The sequence below is a fragment of the Haemaphysalis longicornis genome, unplaced genomic scaffold (genome assembly GCF_048455015.1).
Source record: "Haemaphysalis longicornis isolate Haplotype H1 unplaced genomic scaffold, Haemaphysalis longicornis Haplotype H1 scaffold_5, whole genome shotgun sequence".
NCBI classification, from domain to species: Eukaryota; Metazoa; Arthropoda; class Arachnida; order Ixodida; family Ixodidae; genus Haemaphysalis; species Haemaphysalis longicornis.
Window position 1 is genome coordinate 15,287,728 of NW_027526385.1, and position 22,091 is coordinate 15,309,818.

A 22,091-nucleotide genomic window follows, 5' to 3' on the forward strand; every position below is an offset into this window, starting at 1 on the left:
CACGACGATGACAATTCCCAACAGCGCGACCGTCCTCATGGTTGGAGTGGTGTTATCGAATACAATGCGGCACTAGAAGAGTGTCGGTATTTATTGTGCACGAATGATACGCGTGGGAAAAAACGGTGTCGCCAGGTCATTTTATCCGACAAAATGAGGTGCCTTGATAAGGGCATTGTGTTGTACCCCTAAATGAATACTGATGCATGCTGTAAATGCTATGACACACGTCAGAACAGTGCCCCCTTCTGTGACCTGGTATTCCCGCGATGTGAGCATTCCTCTCATAATGCCCGTTCTGAACGGGTATCTATCATTTCAGCCGACGATAACGCGGGAACACGTCGGGTGCAAAAGACTGCATGCAGCATGATCCGTCGGTCATTTCAAAGCCGCCGCAGTTTGTCTTGTTAAACGAAACTGCTAAAGAAACGGTCCCCCATGGTAGAAACAGGCAGATCAACAGATCAGAGTTTAGAGAAAAAAATGCTCAAAATTTAAACGGGGTTTTTACCAGTGTATCGAACCTAAAAAAATACCGGCTCGGTTACGGTTCTGGTTCAGGCGAAATCATTTCGTTCCGGTTCAGTCGTGGTTCGACAAAATCACGTACCGAACCGGTTCGCGAACCGGTTCGATGAGTTGAATTATACCTGAAATTAGAAAAAAAACATTTAGTATTTTAAAACGACAGTCAAATCAAAATACAAACAAAAATTGAAAATGCTGCTGTTCCCCAAGCCCAGGGCGGAGGCGCAATTGCAAAGCAAACTTTAAACAATTACGAGATATTAGAAAAACAGATGAAGTGGCGACGATTTACCACCTACTTTCTCGCCCGGACTTTATGTTGTCCTAGCCACTATTTATAAAGCGATCGCCAAGAGATATGACGGTGGCATATATTTTCCCCCCTTTACCTTTTTTGCTGAAATCGCTATCGTCGCTATGGAATTGCCCATCACGCTAACCTTGAAGCCTTAAATTTAGGCCTGCGTACTGGCGCATTCAAATACCAGCGATTAATACCAATGGCACATACGTTTTATATTTGTAACAAAACAGAAAAATCCTACAAATACTACAAATGATTTAGATTATTTGGTCACCCTGAATAATTTGTTAGCTGTCACCTTATCGAATGTGTTAGCCACACTCCTGTTAAAACAGGCTTTATTTGACGCTCAGTCACTGCCTTATTACTCTGACCACTGCAATTCCTTTTGCGATAGCTATACCTGATGTGCGTATTACAATTAGTATGTCATCGTACCGCCTGACCCCCGGCCATCTGTCCGTGTGCTACATTGCGGAATCTTATAAAAGCTGTTACAAAATGAAAGGAAAATTTGACTCTCGGAGTATGAAATGGGACTGTTTTGGGTAGACGCTCTTTAATTTGTCCACAGCAGTTCTCCCCTCCGAAAAGAGTAGCAGTAGAAGTAATGTAGCGAGTTCGGCAGGCAGTACAAGTGCACCTTCGGAAAAAAGCACATCTGAAACAGACAAAACTGCAGAACAAGCGGAAAAGATGATCGCTGGGCGAATGGGACAGTGTGAGGTACCGGCCTGCCATTCTGCACGTGTCATCTGCTTTATTACTGTTTCTGCTTCCAAGACAAGATCGAGGGCTGCCGTTTCTTGCAAGGGATTAAGTGCGCACCCTGAGATATCTGTGGTTATTTGTATGTGTAAAAAACGGAATTCACTTTTCAAATACTGTCCTCAAAAACTGACCACGGAACTGACTTTCTTCGCATTGATGGCGCGTTTGGTTGTGAAAGGCAGGGCAAAGAAAATTATAGAGCAATATCCACGTTTTGGTGTTTTTTTACTTATTCAGTTTTAATTACTACTTTTTGCTTAATATTTTAAAACAACGTGATTCGCCTTTTCTTTTTTGTTCTTTTCCCTGTACACATTTTAAAAAAACTGGCTCATTTGATGCCCCGTGCTGTATATCTGCTCCGAGGCGCAGCTTATGCTGCAGGCCGGGGAGAGAGAGAGAGAGAGAAACAACTTTCGCTGAGCCCATTTCAGGTGACGCTCGCAGTCGTCAGACGGGGTGGAACCCTATTCACGAGTCCCATATGAGTTTATTTTAACCATAGCTTATTATAATTTAGAGTTGGAAGTTAGAGCGCTAACTTCTGACTGAGTTTATTGAAAAAATCCGTGAATTTAAAACACTGGGGCGGAACATTATAAAAGGAAACAAAGATAGTAAAGAACAGAAAAAACAGAATAAACTCAGTTGGAAGTTCGCGCTTGTGCCCATCGCCTCCCTGTGTACTCTGTCGTATTATTTGCGCTACAAGAAGTCATGGATTATTTTAACCAGCTGGTGATATTAAACGTGGATCAAAACCTCTATACACGGATGTTCTCGATTTCCATATACTTCAGAAAAACTGTCGTGGGGAAGGGAGATCGAGGCCACTTGTGGTCAGCAGCAAACGGCTTAGCCACTGAGCAGCTCCTGCGGTCACACTTGTCAAGTATTAACGATTTGCAGGTGTCAGACCTTTTAAACAAATTATGAAATGCAAAAAGGTTGCACACATCGGGGGTGGGCTTTCGCTGTTGCACAGTGGAGCACTCCTGCAGCCTGATTGCTCCAATAAAGTCGCACCTAGGAAAGGGCAAAGTCGTTTTTTATCCCATGCAACCTACCGAGAATGACATTTCGTTTGGTCGGCTTGCACTAAGCTCGTGCTTCCAACAGCAACAGACCATTGCTACATTGGTGCTCAATCATTTCCCCTGTTATTACATTGAGCGTGATAGTGTTCAATTGTCTGGAGGGAAAAGTGCGTTAGCGAGTACGAAGTTGATGGTACGTGAAAGAAAAAAAAGCGTGAATTGCGTTGGCTGTGCAATATCAACAACGGAGGGTCGAACCGTTTCGGCATGAACCGGTAACCGTTATTTCTTTTTTTGGTTCACTTCCGTTTAGGGTTCAGCGTGCTCAAAAAATAACGGTTCCGGTTTGGGTTCAGTGCAGGTGATAATACCAGTTCAGTTCCGGTTTTCGGTTCGGGTCGCTTCCGGTTCGACACCCTGGTTTTTGCACCCCGTAACCTGGGCTACAAGATGTGCCGTTCTGAAGGACTACAAACTAGCTTAGGCTTCCGGGGATCTTTCACGGGATCTGAAAATAGGCGTTTTTGTTTTGCCTCCAACAGAAAACAACTCCCGATGCCGTGGCAATCGTACCCACTACCTCATGCTCAGCAGCACAACACGCCGCGACAGGTGACGATACAAACCACGAAAGCCTAAAGAAAAGTGCCAATAACTCAACAGGAGCACCAGCAGTCGGTACGTAAAGCGAGCCATAAATTCATACTCTGGTGAAGCAATGAGTCTGAATGAGTGACCTTAACGCGGCTCTCCACTCTATGACCCTGCAACAGCTAGGACGATAGCACGGAGCCTTACAATGTAGCCGGGCATAGCAGGAAGATGATAGTCTTTCTTGGCGTACGTAAACCCTACAATCTGGGCCGGCCAGCCCACCTGCCTGCCTGCGTATCCGTGGATTCAGCCAATATAGGCAAAACCTTTCCAAACAAAAAATCTACTACCCCATTTCATACTTGACATCGTTGAGAAAAAAACCATCAGACATATTTAAGGCAAGTCATGAATGTATAACTGGTGCTCGCAATATTCTAATGAAAGTAGTTGTGCGGTTGATTTTTGCTATGGCAACTGAAATATTGCGCGTTGAGAACAACGTCTTGACCTAAAAATTCAAAAAGTTTCGTTAAATACTGGAACTGTGATAACGAGTAGATGATATAATAGTTTATGTGAAGAAAAAGAGGTGGACTTCGGCTGGCCATGTAGTGAAACGAACCGATCACCGGTGGACAATTAGGGTAACAGAGGGGATACTTAGAGACGGGTCTAGAAGAAGGCGAAGGCCAATAGTACGATGGAGGGGTGCAATCGGTAAATTCAGTGGCCAACACTGGACTCGCACGGCGCAAAACAGGAGCTGTTGGAAAAGTCAATGGGAGAGGCATCCGCCCTGCAGTGGGCCTGAGTAGGCTGATGATGCATCCATGACCACGCGGTTCTGTTCCAATTCCACCAGTAAATAAAGATTCCAATAGATGGCGCACAAGCAATGCAAACGCGGGAAACTTGAATTCAATTTATAAAACCTTCCTTGTGTTTGTCATGGCAGGACCGAGGCAGGAAAATAACAGCGTGAGAGATGGGCGGGGTAGCGAGGAAAGACAGTCACGTGGCAGGGACCGAAGAAAACTGCATTGCATTTCGATTATATTTGCATCGATGCGAACAGATGCGTGGCCAATTTTCATTAATTAGTTTCACAAAGTTTGCATTCGGTGCTCAACCAGACGCCATTCGTTTCAGATCCTAGTTTCAATTATGTTCTGTCCTTAGCAGCGTTCACACGAAGACTTAATTTGCTTCAAAAACTTGTTGCAATTGCCATTCAATGCTCCAAGTATCCCGTTCTGTTCCGCGCATTACACTCGCCGTCTTGGTTCACTGGATGAGGTGTCAAAAACCAAAAATTAGACTTTGTCCCCATTGCAGTTGCACTAAATATTCCCTAAACCACACTTTGTTCTGTTTCCGCCCAATACGGCACTCCTCAAATTCGAGGGGCAGTTGCAGAGAGCGAAACAACTTAAATTTTTGCTTGAATTCTTCAAGCTTATATCCGGTGGTTGACATGTTTCTATCGTGGGAAGAAGTTGTTTGAAAGCATTCATGCTCAACTAGGCAAAACCGCTATGCTATGGAGCTCATCGATGGTTCACAGGTGCTTGTAATCTTTAGCGATGAACGTTTTCCCCAGGTATCATCAGGTGAAACAAAAGGCACGTGTTCACAATGGATGTTATCAGAGAGACAACAACGCGTGAGACTGAGACGAATAGAGAAGCAGGCTATTGCTCCTTCGTGATTGGGAGGATTTGAAGGACGTTATCTTTATCGTTCCAGTGCACGACACTTATAGCGCCAGCATTGATTGCGGGGTGCACCAGAACGTATTTGCTCCTAACATAAAATACAAAACACTCCTTGGAAAAAACACCGGTAGGGCCATGCGCTTCCTCCGTGCTGATCAAGCCATTTCATTGTGTCGGCAAAGAATGAAGCTGCTTCCCTGTTTTTGCCAGGGGTATCTTCCGAATGCAATAAATACCGACCCACTCGCAACACCCCGGTCCAATCGACAACACCTCTGTAGCCATGAGGACAATTGTGCTGTTGGGAATTGTCATCGTCGTGGCAGGCTTCGCGTCTGCTGAGAGAGGTAAGCACTGCTGCCAAATTACGGCCAAAATAGCACAATCCACGAAAATTCTAATCGTCGAAAGTTTCATTTGGAAGTTGCGAAAGCCGCGCTTTTTTCCGACATCATATGCATATGTACGGAAAGCGGGGGGGATAAAAATGACCGAATTCTCCCCTGTCCAAAATACTAGCGCTGAACCTGTTCATGAAAAATATGTGTAACTATTATTTTTTCTTGATTTCACCATCGGGCTTTCGTACCCCAGAAGCTAAATCTGAGTTGATAAACGAGCCTGAACGTGGAATTCAGCACTGTTACCTGACGCAGTATAGCATTAAGAACTCCACGAGACCTTTGCGTAGAAGGGGCATTCTTAGTGTTATTTCTGGATAATGTAATTGCCGTAAGTGGACCGTTTAGTGGCGTGGAGTAAAATTTGTTTGGCGCAGATACTTAGAGCTACTCCACTGTGTTTTCGTGATGCCATGATAAAAAACAGCACCACGAACTTGTGTTTACCATTTTTCCTTCAGCGCAGACAAGAATGTTCTATCACGTACGTGCACGAGCAAACTCGTGATCGCGCGGTGGGGGTATCAGTTGTTCTGTTACGAGACCAGGTCAGAAAGAAAGCGCATCGCTGTGTACGTAGATGTAACATGTACCACGTTACGGCTATAACGCATAGGGATGGGTGGATGAGACCACCGCAATCATATGGCGTACATTTCTTAAATGGATACTGAGAGTACACTTCAGATGTGACCAGCCCATGATAGAGCTGATGTTAATTATACTCCAAAATAAAAAAAAACACTAGAAGACACGTTGAAGTAAAAAATATTGAAGAACTGTTGTTGCCTCCTTCCCGACATCTAACTTCGCTTTATTGTACAGGTTGGGACAACTGGCCACGAGAGTGCGGCCCAGGGCAAGTGTTCAAGTCCTGCGTGAGCAGCTCCTGCGGTGAGGACAGGTGCGGCGACGATCCTGTCCCGCGCCGTTTCAGGGCTTGCACTCTCGACTGCGCCACGGGTTGCTTCTGCGACCACGGCTACTACAGGCGGAGCTCCGACAACAAGTGCGTCCGCCGGGCCGACTGCTAACAGATTGGCGTGACCCTCACAACCTCGCGGAACCAAGGAAATGGCAGCATTGAAGTTCTCTACGCTTGTCTAATCTTGTTACCCCGGCAGAACAAAATCATCGTGTATGTTTTCAAAGTTGGCAAATAAAAAACAACTTGCCTGTTTCTAACCCGCTGCCTGGTACATGTGCAATAGAAATAGTTAGCGGGTTGATCAGCTAAAACTACAACGAGCGAAAACCACACACAGAGAAAACCGTTTGCCACAGCCCCGCTCCCAACAGCTCACGACAGTTCTGTGCAATTATTAAAGATATATGCAGTTGTTTTGCCGCCAAAAAAGTGATGATTTACTAAATATAAATATTGCAATCTTTTGGCGAGCTGGTAAACAGTCACTTCATACCCAAGAGTTCACAGCAGAATTGCCTCTGTAACAACTGTACGAACGAATATTCCGGCGGCATGTACACAACCGAAGGAGGGCATCTATTTCTCCATAGATTTACAGGACGTACACACCGATGGCTCATCAATCAGCATTGTCTTCAAGTTTGCAAAATGCATTCTTACTGACGAACTTACTTTAAAGGCCCATGCACGCTAGAAAATACGCGAATAAGTAACAGGAAAGGCGCAGTGTCTTAATCAGTACTTCAGCTCCGTTTTCAGTAGGCCGTAGTCAACCGGCGGTGAAAATAGGCATGCTTTTTGTACTGGTCTAAGTGAAATGGGTGACATCGAGACCAGCACGCGTGGTATTGGAAAATTATCAGAAGGATTAATTATTTCCAAATCGGGTGGCTCTGATGGCTTATCCAGTAGCTATCTCAAACTTTGCGCATGACGACTGGAAGCTTAACATTACAGTCCCAATTCATAAATCGGGTCCTGGAGACAATGTTGAGAACTATCGACCGGTATCTTTGACGTGCGTTGCCTCTAAAATTCTTGAGCATTTCTTATATAAGGACATTATAAAGCACCTTAACGTTAGCTCCCTGCGTAACTCTACACAACATGGTTCTCGCAAAGGTTTCTCCTGTGTAACCCAACTTGCCGAATTTGCTCACGATATAGCTCAAGCTTTGGATAATAAATTAACTGTAGACTGCGTGTTCTTAGACTTTAGGAAAGCTTTAAACACTGTGTCCCATAGTTTGCTTATTGACATAATGACCCCACATAATATCAATTCGCAGGTAGTAAGCTGGGTAATAGCGTATTTTGACTCGAGGAGGCAATTTGTCGTATTAAATGGAGTACAGTCAAACCTGGCGGACGTCACATCAGGCGTGCCACAGGGTTAAGTTTTGGCTCCGCTCTTATTCTTAATTTTTATAAATGATATCACCTTCGAAATTAACTCTAGAATAAGGCTTTTGCAGACGACTGCGTCCTGTACAGAGAAATCAGATCGGATGAAGATTTACATGCCCTTCTGTGTGATCGTACACAAAATAAGTCAGTGGTGTTTAAAATTGAACATGACTGAGTTTACGTAAAACAGTTTATATGAGGTTTACAAAAAAAAAGCCTAAATGAAATCTCGTATGTTCTGGACAATGAACCGTTATGTCAAGTAACGGCGTACAAGTACTTAGGTGTTTATTTTACGTGCAACTTTGACTGGAAACGCCATGTTGACTATGTCGCAGCTCGGGCGGGTAGGGCATTGGGTTTCCTTCGTAGGAATGCAGAAGACTTCTCAGAATCTAAAGACCCGCTCTACAAGGCAAACGTAAGATCCATCATGGAATATGCATGTACGGTGTGGGATCCGCCGACAATTTGTAATAAACAGAAATTGGAAAGGTTACAAAATATAGCTGCGCGCTTCGCTTCCGGCCGATGGGGTGTTGGATTTAGTACGACCGTAGCGAAAGACCAGCTAAATGGGACTTGTTGGAAACCCGCCGCAAAAAAATTCGATTAAAACTTTTTCATGCAATTGATCATTGTCAAACGGTCATAGTACGGGAAAACTATCTCATACCTCCCCATTATACATCAAGACGTACGGATCACGCATTTGGGAATACTTTTGCAAAACTCAGTTGTTTTGGCTGTCTTTTTCCCCCAGACTATTCGCGACTCGAACAACTTGCCCGGTGACGTTGCATCGGTTATGTCCAATGATTCGTTCTTTTCGAAGTTGGTGTAACGTGTTTGGTTGTTTTGAGTGTTTCTCTGTTTGCGCTCTATGAACGTAACGATTTTATGGGTGCTTATTTGTGGTTTATCTCTGCATTGTACAGATGTTTTGAACGCTTGCAATGCTGTAAGGCCGGTGTGCGGCTGACTGCAACCCTGTGTTACTTTATTGTGTTCTTCCCCCAACTGTAATGGCCCTGGCGATGTGGGTATTAGATAAATAAATAAAATTAAATAAATAAATAAATAGCTGCAAGAAAATGAGAGTACGAAACCCCTTAGAACCCATTTTCTCTTTCAGTTGGAGATCACTGCTGTTGTAGGCCAACTTAAATCAGGCTGAAATGTTATTTCATGCAGACAAGAAAGAGACAATCTGTGTGGCCAACAGTTTTTATGTGCGCCACTCGAGCGAGTCTACCAGATGACAAACTGCCAATTCCTTAGCATTCGTTGCGGGATATATTGTGATCCACTCATATTCGCCCTCCACCAGTGTCCCGGCTGAACAAATCTCTGGTCATAGAATAAAAACGAATATCAACGGCGCCGGTTTCGAAAGCGTATCCACCTGTTCCTTCCTTAATCCTTTATAAAATCTTCGCCTGTTCTGAGCTGTGCCGCGCATACGCAGTGAGGTCGGCCTGTCGACTCCGCCAATTAAATCGGCGCTACCACAGCCAAATGATAAAATGTCTGCTCCCGGGACGAATAAAGTGAAAATGTCTGCACCAGCTCTACAATAGCAGTAAGATGCGCTCGTATTGATCCAGGCTATTCTGACCAAACTTTGCTGAAGTAACGCATTATTGGCCGCCTTCCACGTAAGTCCCCTAAAAGAGGCGGCTGTCGTTTCAGATCATCGCCGGCAATCGAATAAGCCAAAGCCCCTTTCTTTAGAAAAAGGTGCACCGGGTTAAAACGCGAAGCCTTCTCTCATGCAACCCGAGTCGAAGTCAAAGACCAAAATCCAGACTGCTGCTTCAACAGCGTGGGAATAAAGCAATCAGATGGACGTCGGCTTTATAACGCGAGTGACCCAGTTTATATATCCGACCACAGAAAGCGTTTTTTTTTTTTTTGTTTTTGAAATGACAGCTTCTTGTTGCATCATAATGTGCGCTACTATTGTGTAAAGTTGGATTTCCTGCAGTGCGTTTTCGCCTTCAACGCCACCAGTGAGGCATAGAAAGTTTAACTTCAAAACAGCTGGCTACTACATTTACCACTGGCCAGAGTCAAAATCCAATCTTCACCTCTAACGTCGTTCTGGGCCGCAGGGCGACGCATTATCTCTTAAGCTAGCCTTATGTTTTACATCATTACGAGGGAGGTATCTGCTACCATTTTGCAAACTTTTCCGCAAATTGATAGAAGGCTTAGTGTTTAATATTTTCTGAATTGTGAAACACGTAAGTGCGGCATCAGACACTAAAAACCATGTCATTTCTTTGCGCGATCAGTAACAGAAAATAAGCATTTTGTCTTAATTTACTCGTTTTACACTATCCGGAGCGGCCCCGACGTTTTTCTATGTAACCATTGTTCCTGAAATGACCCAGTCACAGGTTGCATTCTCACTTATTGGGTCAGAGTTAAGTAGGAAAGACAAGTGGTTACAAACAAACCACTTGTCATCACCTGCATAAAAAACTCCCACCTACCCTCGCGGGAACCCCTGTGTAGATGCGACGCATAGGCGGAGGGGCGAAGGGACCGCGTTTTATAGCGCGCATAACGTTGAGGGGACTGCGTAAGCCGGTCCCAGTCGATGACGACGTTGGCGTACTTGTAAAGCGGCGTGGACTCTAGGTGTTTGAGCCAAGCGTGGATGTTGCTTCGCCGGAGAACGGCACACCGGTTATATGCGCAGCGCGCCCGAAGGAGACTAAACCGCGGAAGAGAGAGTACTGCACATGCGCCGGCCCCAGCGCGTCTGCCGCGGCTATGACGCAACACAATTCAACACAATCCACTTTAATCCAATCCAATCCAAATCCAATCCAATCCAAGCCAATCCAATCCAAGCCAATCCAGTCGAATCCAATCCAATGCCCCTCGCGAGAGAGTATTCGCTATCGGAGCGGAGAGGGTGTGAGCGGCGGAGAGCGCAGCTGGCGTGGCGAGGAGAATGGGGGAGGGGCGGACAACGCCGCCGCCGACGACGACGACGCCGGAGGGACAAGGCGAGTGAATCAGATGCTCTGCACCTAAAAAAAGGCCGATTTTGACAATTCCCTAACCAGCAACGCAAAAGCGCAATCCAGGATGCCAAACCCACTGCGACTATTCGCCGCGAGATCGACATGTAGGTGGCGACAGCGTCGCGCTGCTAGTGTGGATACTCCGCTGAGCGGCCCGTAAGAATGCACACTGTGGGCGCGCTTCGTGCCTTTTTCCCGCCGTATGTGCACAGGAAAGGCGCAAACAAGAGTGGTATGCTGTATTTAGGTTCCTCAACGTTCAATGTGTAGCATGGAAGCGGCAGTAAGTTTTCATTACTACGCCAAAAAAGCGACGACCCATCGGGAATCTCAGAAAGGCCGTAATAGTGACAATGAACTTGTACGCTGTGGCTCGTAGCAAGCTCGATCTTGAGCCTTCAATAAAAGCATAAATAGAAAAGAAATCATGAAGCCTCAATCTCTGAAGTTCATTTTACAACGGCAATCTCAATTGCTTTCGCTAGTAGCATGACGAATTCTTGCATTTGTGGGATGCACCCGCCGCGGTGGCTCAGTGGCTAAGGCGTTGCGCTGCTGAGCACGAGGTCGCGGGTTCGATTCCCGGCCGCGGCGGCCGCTTTTCTGATGGAGGCGAAAAGCAAAAACGCCCGTGTGTACGAGATTTCGGCGCACGATAAAGATCCCCAGGTGGTCAAAATTAATCCGGAGCCCTCCACTACGGCGCGCCTCATCGCCTGCGTTGAGTCGGCGCGTTAAACCCCACAATCAATCCATCAATCATTTGTGGGATGCCCTTACATGGTCACACCACCTAACTGCCTCGACATCCTTTCTAAGAGCTCACGATATTTTTCTGTGTTCAAAAGGCAACATAAAATTACTGAATTTTGATCAGCGCAGAGACATAAATGTAACCGCTCTAACGGGTCTTTTAAATGAAATTTTAGTGACTTTGAAGGAAGGTTTGATGGATAACGGTGTCGGTTCACTTATTTACGGCTTTCGTCGCAAGTGAACTTGCGAATTGAATTCTCAACGCGCGCAGTACAATCACCATCTCACGTTTAGCTAGCTTTTTGCAAAGTGACAAGCAGGTTTACAGTGTGCAAACCAAGCTTCTGGGACCTCACAGTGAACACAAGTTTTCTGTTACGGCTGCTCTGTTGACCATTTCCGTTCGTTTTAAAATCTAACAGGTGCCTGCAACAGCGAGATGTGTTTGCATTCTTGCGTATAAGGTCGCTTACGAACCCTAAAGATGGCAAATGAAGTTGCCCTGTTGCAGATGTAGTAAAACGTTTCCTTTTTAGTTCTCGTTGCGAATCAGCGGAACGCGTTCCCGGTAACTACTTTGTTTTGTAAATTGAACATCGCCTTTCTCTTGGCATTTAATTCTTGAGGATTGGTTAAAAAATGCAAGGATAAAAGGTTTTCCGTGCATTTCGTTTTTTTTTTTTCTCGAGAGGGGAGGGGGGAGGGGGCTACCAACGTAGCAAGAGCAGCGAGAAGAGAACGCATGTAACGCGAAAAGCCAAACATTAGTTATCAGTATTACTTACCATCGAAATTACGCTAGGCGTCGTGTTCTGTAGTGGTGAAAAAGCTGTACTTCAACACGTATTTTCAAAACTGATTAACCCCCCTTTGGTCCGAGATTGTCCAAGAATTGTGGCTCGCCTTTTGCAAAATTGTACTGAAAGCAAGCATTGTGGGGGGAAAAAAACAGCGGGTCATGGCACACACCCCTCACACATGTTGGCAACAACGTGCATTATATTACGCGATTTTTCCTGTTTCTTTAAACTTAGATCCACCTTAAGAGGTTAAGACGTGACCATATTAGGCATTTGGTTATGCTGAGTGAGACACATTTATGGACAAAGTGATTCATGTCGGGATTTGAAAATGGGATATATGAAAATGACGCACGAAATGCCATAGGACAGGCGCGAACTCACAACTGCCTAATTTTACCGAGAAATCCCCCGAAATACTCTTGCGCATCCATAGAAACGTATTTTAAATATTACTTGAAATTATCAATTAAGACTAAACAACGACTGTCCAGAAATGGTATTTTAGAAAAGGTACGGGAAGAACACGATCACACAGGCGCTTGCGGGTGTAAAATACGTGTCCGGTAATGTATGGGCGATAGAGCACGGGTCGTGTGCAGTGTAAATGTTTTTGTTGTTTTCTTCTGTCTTTAAGGACACAGCGCAATTTTACAAGGGTGTGGAATTTGCACGCCTATGTCCAGGTCTTGTCGCTTCTTACCCGTTTCGCGTACTAAACATTTATCCTCTAAATAATCACCACGCCACCTTCAAAAAGCACCCTTCAACGTTCCTGAAACTGCAGACGTTGCACACTCAAGCTGTGACCACGGCGAAGACGTTTCGAGGAATTAAACCAGCACATTAACCCGCAACGGCAGCTGATTATTGCGTTTCAAGAGGAGATGCGCAAGCAGATGTAACTATGTCATTGCTTACTGCCAAACGAGGCCACATATTGGTTGTTTTGTCGTGTGCAGCACGCGTCTTGCGACGCACGCAACGTGAAAAAGCAGACGACGCGAGAGCGCCATCCACACTAGGAGCGGTTCGTCCCGCCGCCGCCAGGGACCGACTCTGTTCGCGCTCGTTGCAAATAGCCTGACGGGGCTCCCACCACCACCCCTGCATTTGCGCCATCGTGTCGCCGCAGTTAAATGCCCAGCATGTGAATTTCGCTCGCAATATAACAACCGAGGGAGGGAGGGAGGGAGGGCATGGTCTTTGATGGTACTGGTGAGTTTAGTGTAGCAAAGGTGCCTAGCTTCCTGCATCGGATGTAAGAAAAAATTAAATACTTTGGTTAACACATTGATGATAAACGTGATGGCGACGATGTGCATGCTTGGGTAACCTTATTTAGAGACAGGTCAAGTCCTGCATTTCGCAGGAAAATCAATAGAGCTTTACTCACCCTAAGAATTTGATCAGGGGCCTAACACGTCGCTTAATTTCAGTCGTCCAAAGAGCGGCTGGGCCATGGACACTAAGAGGAACGTCTTACATGTTTAATACAGCAAACATTCACATACTACGTGGTTCAAGTCGTCGCACACGTCAGAAAGTGTGGAGAGGAGGAAGTGACGTGCTGCAGCTTGAATGGAGAATACGTCGTGTAAGCGATTACGGAGAGGGAACAAAACATGCTCGTTTATTCTGAGGGCGCTGTTTAATTACGGTGTTTACCACATGCGAGCATTATTGCGCTGTGATGTTAAGGCACGGCACGCGTGGGCTCGGAGAAGTGAGATGTGCGTTCATCTTGCGCAGGAACTCGACGCGCTTGAAGCCACCCTTGAGTCCGAAGCGCGGGCACTGGACGTCCTTAGCGTCGGTGTGGACGTCGTACGCGGATACGCCGAAGGGTATTTCTGGGAATGAGCTCTTCGTTTGACACACCTGCATCACCCCAATACACAAAGCACAAGTTGTATTCTACGCAAAGACATACATCATGCGATAAACCATGTGCAGCAACTGAGCTGAGGGCGTATCCGTAATTCACACACATAGGCACTCTAGGTAACACGTAATGACCACTTTCCAAGATATTACTGGAACGATATTCCACTACACCCATCATTCACTTTAGCCTACTATCCTTGATTTCGTTTAAGCGTGTTTAAAAGTTTAACAAACCTTTCACTTTATTCTAGATCACACATAATCGCAACCTGGTCCTTAACCTTAATTTACCTTTACCTTTGCCTTACTTGCATTTTACTCCACTTCGCTGGCAATTAACCGTCTGGTTTTAGTTGTACCTCACGCCACTTTTATTAAATACTAACTTTTAACCGGCGCTCCTTCTTCTTAGTCGGCCTTGCTCCAGTAAATCCAACCAGTCTTCACCCTCACACGAAAAATTCACAGACGTTTTCGTGCTATGGTCTTCGAGCTCGATAGATGCGACAGGGAACACTTTCGTACACATTTAGTGCGAAGCGATCGAGTGAAATCGATAACGAGGCAGCTGTGGTGGCACCAGCATGCAGCATAAACAGTGAAGGCGTGCTTCACAACGTCATAAATTGAATGATGGAGCGTTCCTACTTACAAGCTTTACTGTTAGCCTCTTTAGTCGATGCAGCATCTCACCAGAACACGCATTCGCGTCATTTAATGATTTCGAATGCTGGCATGCAGCAAGCTTTTGCGAACTCAAAACTTGCCGTGGAAAAGGCTTTAAACTTGAGCTTAGTGTCGCTAGATAAGGTATAAGAGTACCGCCATTGAGGCACGCAAGTCAACAACGGTGGATGGCAGTTTCGGTGTTTATCAGTATTGCGAGGTTTCCGCTTCTACAGCATCGCCGCTAACTCCTACCGGGTCGTTTATTATCAACACTGCAAAAGATGCAGCAAAACGGCATCTTTAGACATACTTCTGCTACTGAAATGCTCCTGAAATACTGAAATACGCGCGCTTTGATTCCCGCTGGAAACGACGTCAATCACGCGCAACCGCATGAGGCGGGAGGGCAAGCTAATCCTACCAGAGTTGACCGACTAAAGCGCATGAACAAGAAAATGGCGGCGCCCTTGTACCGTCGTAGTGGAAACAAATGTCGCGTGTTGCGAATTGACGAATGATCATCGTGGCAGCACAGAACAACGGGAGAAAAGTGTGCCGATACTCTGCAACCTTATTTATTGACACTAGTGGAGTCTTCGAATGTGCTGGTGGCTCTTTACGCTGTGCGCACCCCGCCTTCACAAATGGCGTCCATGCCTACGTATTCCGGAAGCAGCGCCGTGACGTAACGCACCAAGCGACCACAGAGCCTTTTCGCCGGTCTAAACATAATTTGCAGCAGAGTAAGAATATCCGCATGACGACACGCAACACCTAATGACCACGATGAGTGCCTGATTAAAAGGTGATCGCCGGCTGTTAAGCTAAAAGAACAGGAGAGTTCCCACGAGCATGCAGAGCGAGGAAATGAAGCCGACAAAACTGGCTGTAAGGTAGCCGAATACTATGCAGACAGAAGCAGTAAAGGGGTAAGATTCCCGTCTTTGCTTTCCTGACACTCCACTGACTTCGTAACGCCGAGCAAGTTTTAAGTACTACACAAATGATAACCGTAGGGTTCCTTGTGTTTTGTATATCAGAAGAAAAAAACTCCCGGGGCTCTGCGTGAGGCGTTGAGAAACAAATGCCCCGGTGTGTGCTATCAGCACGCGGCCTCCACGAAAGTCGCCCGGCATTATTTCCGTTTCATTACTCGGGTTTGCATTTTGAGAGAATTACTTATCAGCGGGCACCATTTTCAGGATAAACACTTGACATAGATATAAAGGGCATTACTTAGATATGCATTTTGAATAGATTAGTTATTTATGGGCGCCATTTTTTTTAAATCACTACAGTCCAAATGAAAGGTTTTGCGTGTATGCGTGTATTTCTTAAGAATGGCCGCCGTCAACGCAAAGAAGTCAAATTTCATGTACACCTTCGGCCTAAATTTTGAAGAACGGCGACACCCAGCCTTAAAGACGTGTACAAAAGGAGAGAGTGGACAACCCACACGCTAAATTTTGTGCCACCAATATGTAATGTGCACATAGGCTTGGGTGGTTGTTCACCTTAAGGGTTTCAATTGTCAGAGTAACAGAAAACTTTCATTAGGGGCGAAGGAAGTTATGATACGAACAGTTAAATACAAAATATGTACGCATCCTTACACCAAGCTTGTTCATAGGTCTTGCAATCTATTCTTCAGGGCATATCAATCACGCTACTTTTCAACACCACCGTAAAATTTCTCGACCTGAGCTTAAGTTCTGATGGCTGCCAGATGTTTGTTGCTACCACCGTTCTCTGTATCTCTTTCGCGCTCATGTTTAAGAAACCCACTTCCTTATCTGAGAAATGCATAAGATTTTACAGGTTTTTCCAGCCCGTATGTACTGTTTCCAGCTGCAAGATTATCGCTGTGATTTCCTTTTCTAAGGAGATGTCGTTTAAATATGCGCCTAATCAACATATCATTACCGCAACGCATGTGGTTCACGAGTTCACATGTGAAGTTTTCTTTTTTTCAGAAGTATGGTTACGTCGATATTGTTTTCATTTTCCCGGATGTCTAATCACGATACTTCCATGTAAACTGTTTCCTTCGGCACCCAGACCCGAGAAAATGGGCCCGAGCTCTCTGGATCCGAGAGATATTGAACCATTCCAAGATTGTCCACTTTGGTCGTACTGCTCCCCACGAGCCGGGTTTGCCTCAATCATATCTCCTCTGAACGGAGAGGTAACAGACGCTTAGATTGTTTTAACATTAGTTTTTTTCTGTTAATTATCATTTACGGTTGTTTTCTACATTACCATTTTGTTCTAAAATTTTTCTCACAAAAATGGGTTTGTAAAATAAGTGTGTTTTTTGGGCACAGTACATTACGCCCGACTAGTTCACTTAATTCGTTTAAACAAACGATGGAACTGCTTTCAGCTTCGGAAAAGAAATTATTCCGTCCGGAATTTCTGCGCACTCTTTTAGCGCCGTCTTTGTCAATATACCCTAAAATATAAAAAATAACCGCTCGAAATGTCGGAAAATAGAGATTCCTGTAAACCCAGAATAAAGGAAAACCAGGAAAACCAGGGTGAAGCAAATATAAAATATAATATTTTGTTGTTCTTAAGATTTCAATCGAACGATGTGCTGTTTCAAACAAGATGCACCATAACCTCCAGGTGCTTGATTAAGTAAATGCTCCGATTGAAGTGAAAAACGTTGTCTCCGCAATGGCACCTACCACACACTCTAGGCACACACTTTGTAACCCACACTGCGGTGGAATATTTGGTTACAGGGACCCTATGCTGCTGCAATACGTGTTGCTCTTATTTTAATGCTAATCTCTGTCAGAATAGCTTGCTAAGGTAATTCCATTCTTCTTTATTTGGTTGCCTCGATTGAAAGAGCAGCTGCAGCCGCGCCCAACCAGCTGCTTCGACACGACAGACAACGACATGCTGCCACAACCAAGGGCGAAACAATATTTAACAAAAAAGACGAAACAATCTTCAGAGTCTCAGAAATAAAAAAACGCAAACGATCTTTTCTCTCCCTCCCTTATGTGCTCGATGATTTTGTCTGATGCTTTTTTGTGAGCAAGAGGCAGTTTTATTACCAAAAATTATCCTTCAGTGCAGGAGTTGTGAAAGAATTTATAAGCCACGGACACTGTTAGAGATCAAGGCCTTTAAGCTTATATTGTCACGAATGACACTCGGTACTTCTAGCGATCAAGGCCTATAAGGAAGATTTAATGCGTTTAAACTCAAAGCTGCAGCCCAGAGCCCGTGAGGACAAGCGTTTTCGCGAGCGTTCTCGTCTTCTTTTCTGCTTCGCTGATGGTGATAGTCGCGGCATTTCTTCCCTGACTTGCTGTTGATGATAGTGGCGGCATTACTCCCCCCCCCCCCCCCTCTGAGAGGGCATCGACTCGATGCTACGGAAAGCGAAATGACATTGTCCAACGCGGATCAACATCTGCAAGACGGAACACTTCCAGTTCTATATGTGGGTGCGTAGTCCGTGCCTCAACGTTCGTAGTAAGGCTTGAGCCGCACGACGTGTACCACTTCGGATCTTGGCCTTCGACAGGAGGCTGTGCGCGCTGTGTCAGGTTTCACTTCATAATTGAGGTCACCAATGCGGCGGAGTATTGTATAGGGGCCGAAGTACCGCTTCATAAGCTTCTCGCTCAGACCACGGCGCCGTACCGGTGTCCAAACCCAAACTCGATCACCAGGGGTGAAATGTATTTCTCGTCGACGGAGGTTGTAGCGGTTAGCGTCGATGGATTGTTGATTTTGAATCCTGATCCTTGCGAGTTGTCGTGCTTCCTCAGCGCGCTGTGAGACAACTTCCGCATCTTCGTGGGTCTGGTCGCTGGGCAAGTGGGGCAACATTGCGTCGAGCATGGTGTTTACGTGCCGGCCGTGCGCCAAATAGAATGGAGAAAATCCCGTCGTTTCTTGGATCGCGGTGTTGTACGCAAAGGTCACGAATGGGAGCACTTCGTCCCAAGTTCGGTGCTCGACGTCTGCGTACATGGCTATCATATCTGTCATTGTCTTATTGAGGCGCTCTGTAAGTCCATTTGTTTGGGGATGGTACGGCGTTGTTCGACGGTGGCTGGTGTTACTCAAGCGGAGTATGTCCTGCGTCAGTTTCGACGTGAACGCCGAGCCGCGGTCAGTTATTAACACTTTGGGAGCCCCATGCCGCAAAACAATTGACTCAATGAAAAATTTCGCTATTTCAGCGCTTGTTCCGAGTGGCAGCGCCTTAGACTCTGCGAAGCGGGTTAAGTAATCCGTCGCTACCACAATCCACCGATTGCCTGAGTTGGACATGGGGAATGGGCCCAGAAGATCCATGCCAATTTGTTCGAAAGCTGTTAGTGGGGGCTGGATAGGATGTAGGAATCCGGCCGGCTTTGTTGGCGGCTTCTTCCGCCTCTGGCATTCTCGGCATGTTTGCGTGTAGTGACGGACCGATTTCGGAAGACGAGGCCAGTAGTACTTTTCTCGTATCCGGGCTAGTGTGCGGCTATATCCGAGATGTCCGGCGGTGGGGTGGTCATGAGAAGCTTCGATGATTTCGTCGCGAAGGCTGTCTGGCGCAACGAGAAGCCACGACCTGCCGTTTGAGTCAAAGCTCTTTTTGTAGAGGACGCTCTGTCGAAGACTGAACGAGGACACGTTACGGGAGAAAACTTTGGGAAGGTCAACTTGTTGGCCTTGAAGGTATGCCGTAAGTTTTTGAAGCTCAGGGTCTTGTTGTTGCAGTGCGGCCATATCAGAGCCATGTAGCACTCCCAGGAAGGCGTCGTCATCATCGACTTCCGGCTGAGCGCTTTCCACGGGGGCCCGAGACAGGCAGTCCGCATCACTGTGTTTGCGGCCCGACTTGTAAATGATGGAAAAATCAAATTCTTGAAGGCGTAGTCCCCAACGAGCGAGTCGTCCGGATGGGTCCCTCAGGTTGGCAAGCCAGCACAGTGAATGATGATCTGTGACTACACGGAATGGACGACCATACAGGTAGGGACGAAACTTTGTAACTGCCCAAATGACTGCAAGGCACTCCTTTTCGGTAGTTGAATAGTTTTGCTCCGCTTTGGTTAGCGTACGGCTCGCGTAAGCGATGACTCGCTCAGCTCCATCCTGCATTTGGATGAGCACAGCACCAAGTCCCGCGCTACTTGCATCGGTATGGACTTCAGTTTCAGCCTCCTGGTCAAAATGGCCTAAGACGGGCGTCGTTTGCAGAGCGGATTTTAAGTCCTCGAATGCGCGATGTTGTTCTTCATTCCACTCGAACGGGACCCGTTCTTTTGTAAGGTAAGTCAGTGGGGCAGCTATCTGGGAGAAGTTCTTAATGAAGCGGCGATAGTAAGCGCACAGACCCAGGAACCTTCTCACTGCCGACTTGTCAGACGGTGTTGGGAAGGCGCGAACCGCGGCTGTTTTCGCTGGGTCAGCACTTACACCTGCACTACTAACAATGTGGCCTAGGAACTTCAGCTCATCGTACGCGAACCGGCATTTTTTTGGATTGAGCGTAAGGCCGGCAGTTTCTAGAGCCTTCAGTACCTCTCTAAGTCGTCGTAAGTGTTCGTCGAACGTACTTGCAAAGATGACGACGTCATCGAGATAAACGAGGCACGTCTGCCATTTAAGGCCGGCGAGAACGGTGTCCATTACACGCTGGAAGGTCGCTGGTGCTGTACATAGACCGAAAGGCATCACTTTGAACTCATAGAGCCCATCTGGGGTAATAAAGGCCGTCTTTTCTCGGTCCCGCTCGTCAACCTCAATCTGCCAGTACCCACTCTTCAGGTCTATTGACGAGAAGAAGCGGGCATGGCGGAGCCGATCGAGAGTGTCATCGATGCGTGGAAGCGGGTACAGGTCCTTCTTCGTTATTTTGTTTAACCGCCGATAATCTACGCAAAACCGCAGTGTCCCATCCTTCTTCTTTACAAGCACCACTGGTGCAGCCCAGGGACTGTTAGACGGTTGGATGACATCGTCCTTCAGCATGTCTTTCACCTGGGTTTGTATTGCCTCTCGTTCTTTGGGCGAAACTCGATACGGCGGTTGGCGAGTTGGATGCGCGGCGTCATCAGTCAAAATCCGGTGCTTAGCAACGGTGGTTCGGCCAACTCCGGACGGCGTAGCAAAGCAGTGACGAAATTCGTCGAGCAGTGAAAGCAACTCACTCCTTTGTTGACCCGAAAGTTTTGAGTTCACGTCGAGTTCCAGACTTGCTGCCGTTTCCGGCAGAGACGATGTATCGGCGTCGGACACCACGTCAACAGCTGAGATTTCCGCGATGCTTTCCACGTGGGCTACGGCCATGCCCTTGGTCAGGTGCTGCGACTCGTTTCGAAAATTTGTCACCAGAACTTCTGCGCATCGATTTTGAAGCCGCAGTAGGCCTCTGGCGACCCCGATTCCCTTCTCCAGAAGAAGCTGGATACTTCCTTCTAAGAGTGCTTCCCCGTCTGGGAACGTGTCAACTTGCACCAGCAAGAAAACACTGGCCAGCGGAGGCAGCTTCACGTGCTCCTCTAGCACCCTGGCCGAGGCGAAACGTGGCGAGGAGTGACTCCGTGGTGCATCCGGCATCCGCAGCGTGAGGCTGTTCGAGCCCAGGTCAATGACGGCACCATACTCGTAGAGGAAGTCCATACCTAGAATGATGTCTCGGGAGCATTTCTCCAGAACGACAAACTTCACAGGGCATGGCTCTCCGTGGATCTCGACGCGGGCAGTGCACAGTCCAACAGGCGTCACCAAGTGTCCTCCGGCGGTACGTATATCCGGGCCATCCCACGCTGTCATCACTTTACGTAGGTGACGGGAAAGCCTACCGCTAAGAACGGAGTAATCAGCACCAGTGTCAATGAGCGCCGTCGCGTCGTGACCGTCTATAGTGATCGACAGGTTGTTCGATGGCGCAGCAGTACGGATGAAAGGGTTGCGGGAGTCGGAGTGGGAGCTTCGCGGCGTTTGCGGAGGTTCTTGATGGCTTTCGTCGTCGGCAACACCACCTCCAGGCGTTGCCGTACTTAGTTTTCCCGGCGAGGCACGGGCGAAAGGCTTTCGCGGCGAGACGAGCGGAGAGGCGAAGGTGGGCGACGGGGCGACGGCGAACGGGGTCCACGAGGAACGGCTGATAACGGCGGCGTTGAGCGTCGAAGGTATTCTTCGATTTCGCGGGGTTTCTGACCGTAACGTGGGCACGGATCGCTTGGACGGAACCCTGGAAGTCCAAGCTCACGGTAGGGGCAGCGGCG

At 46.8% G+C, this 22,091-nt stretch overlaps 2 protein-coding genes across 2 annotated transcripts in view; one reads left to right on the forward strand and one right to left on the reverse strand.

Annotated features, from left to right (window-relative positions):
• Positions 1-5,141: 5,141 nt before the first annotated feature.
• Positions 5,142-6,541, forward strand: LOC144139061 (chymotrypsin-elastase inhibitor ixodidin-like). The gene is made up of 2 exons (XM_077671549.1): positions 5,142-5,302; positions 6,182-6,541. The coding sequence occupies exons 1-2, from the start codon at positions 5,239-5,241 to the stop codon at positions 6,388-6,390; spliced, it is 273 nt and encodes a 90-aa protein (XP_077527675.1). The 5' UTR covers positions 5,142-5,238; the 3' UTR covers positions 6,391-6,541.
• A 7,394-nt stretch (positions 6,542-13,935) lies between these two features.
• LOC144139063 (uncharacterized) overlaps positions 13,936-22,091 on the reverse strand; it is a 29,605-nt gene continuing 21,449 nt past the window's right edge. The window contains exon 8 of the mRNA XM_077671550.1: positions 13,936-14,166. Coding sequence (XP_077527676.1) covers positions 13,966-14,166 — 201 coding nt within the window. The 3' untranslated portion in view covers positions 13,936-13,965. The remainder of the gene's footprint in view (positions 14,167-22,091) is intronic.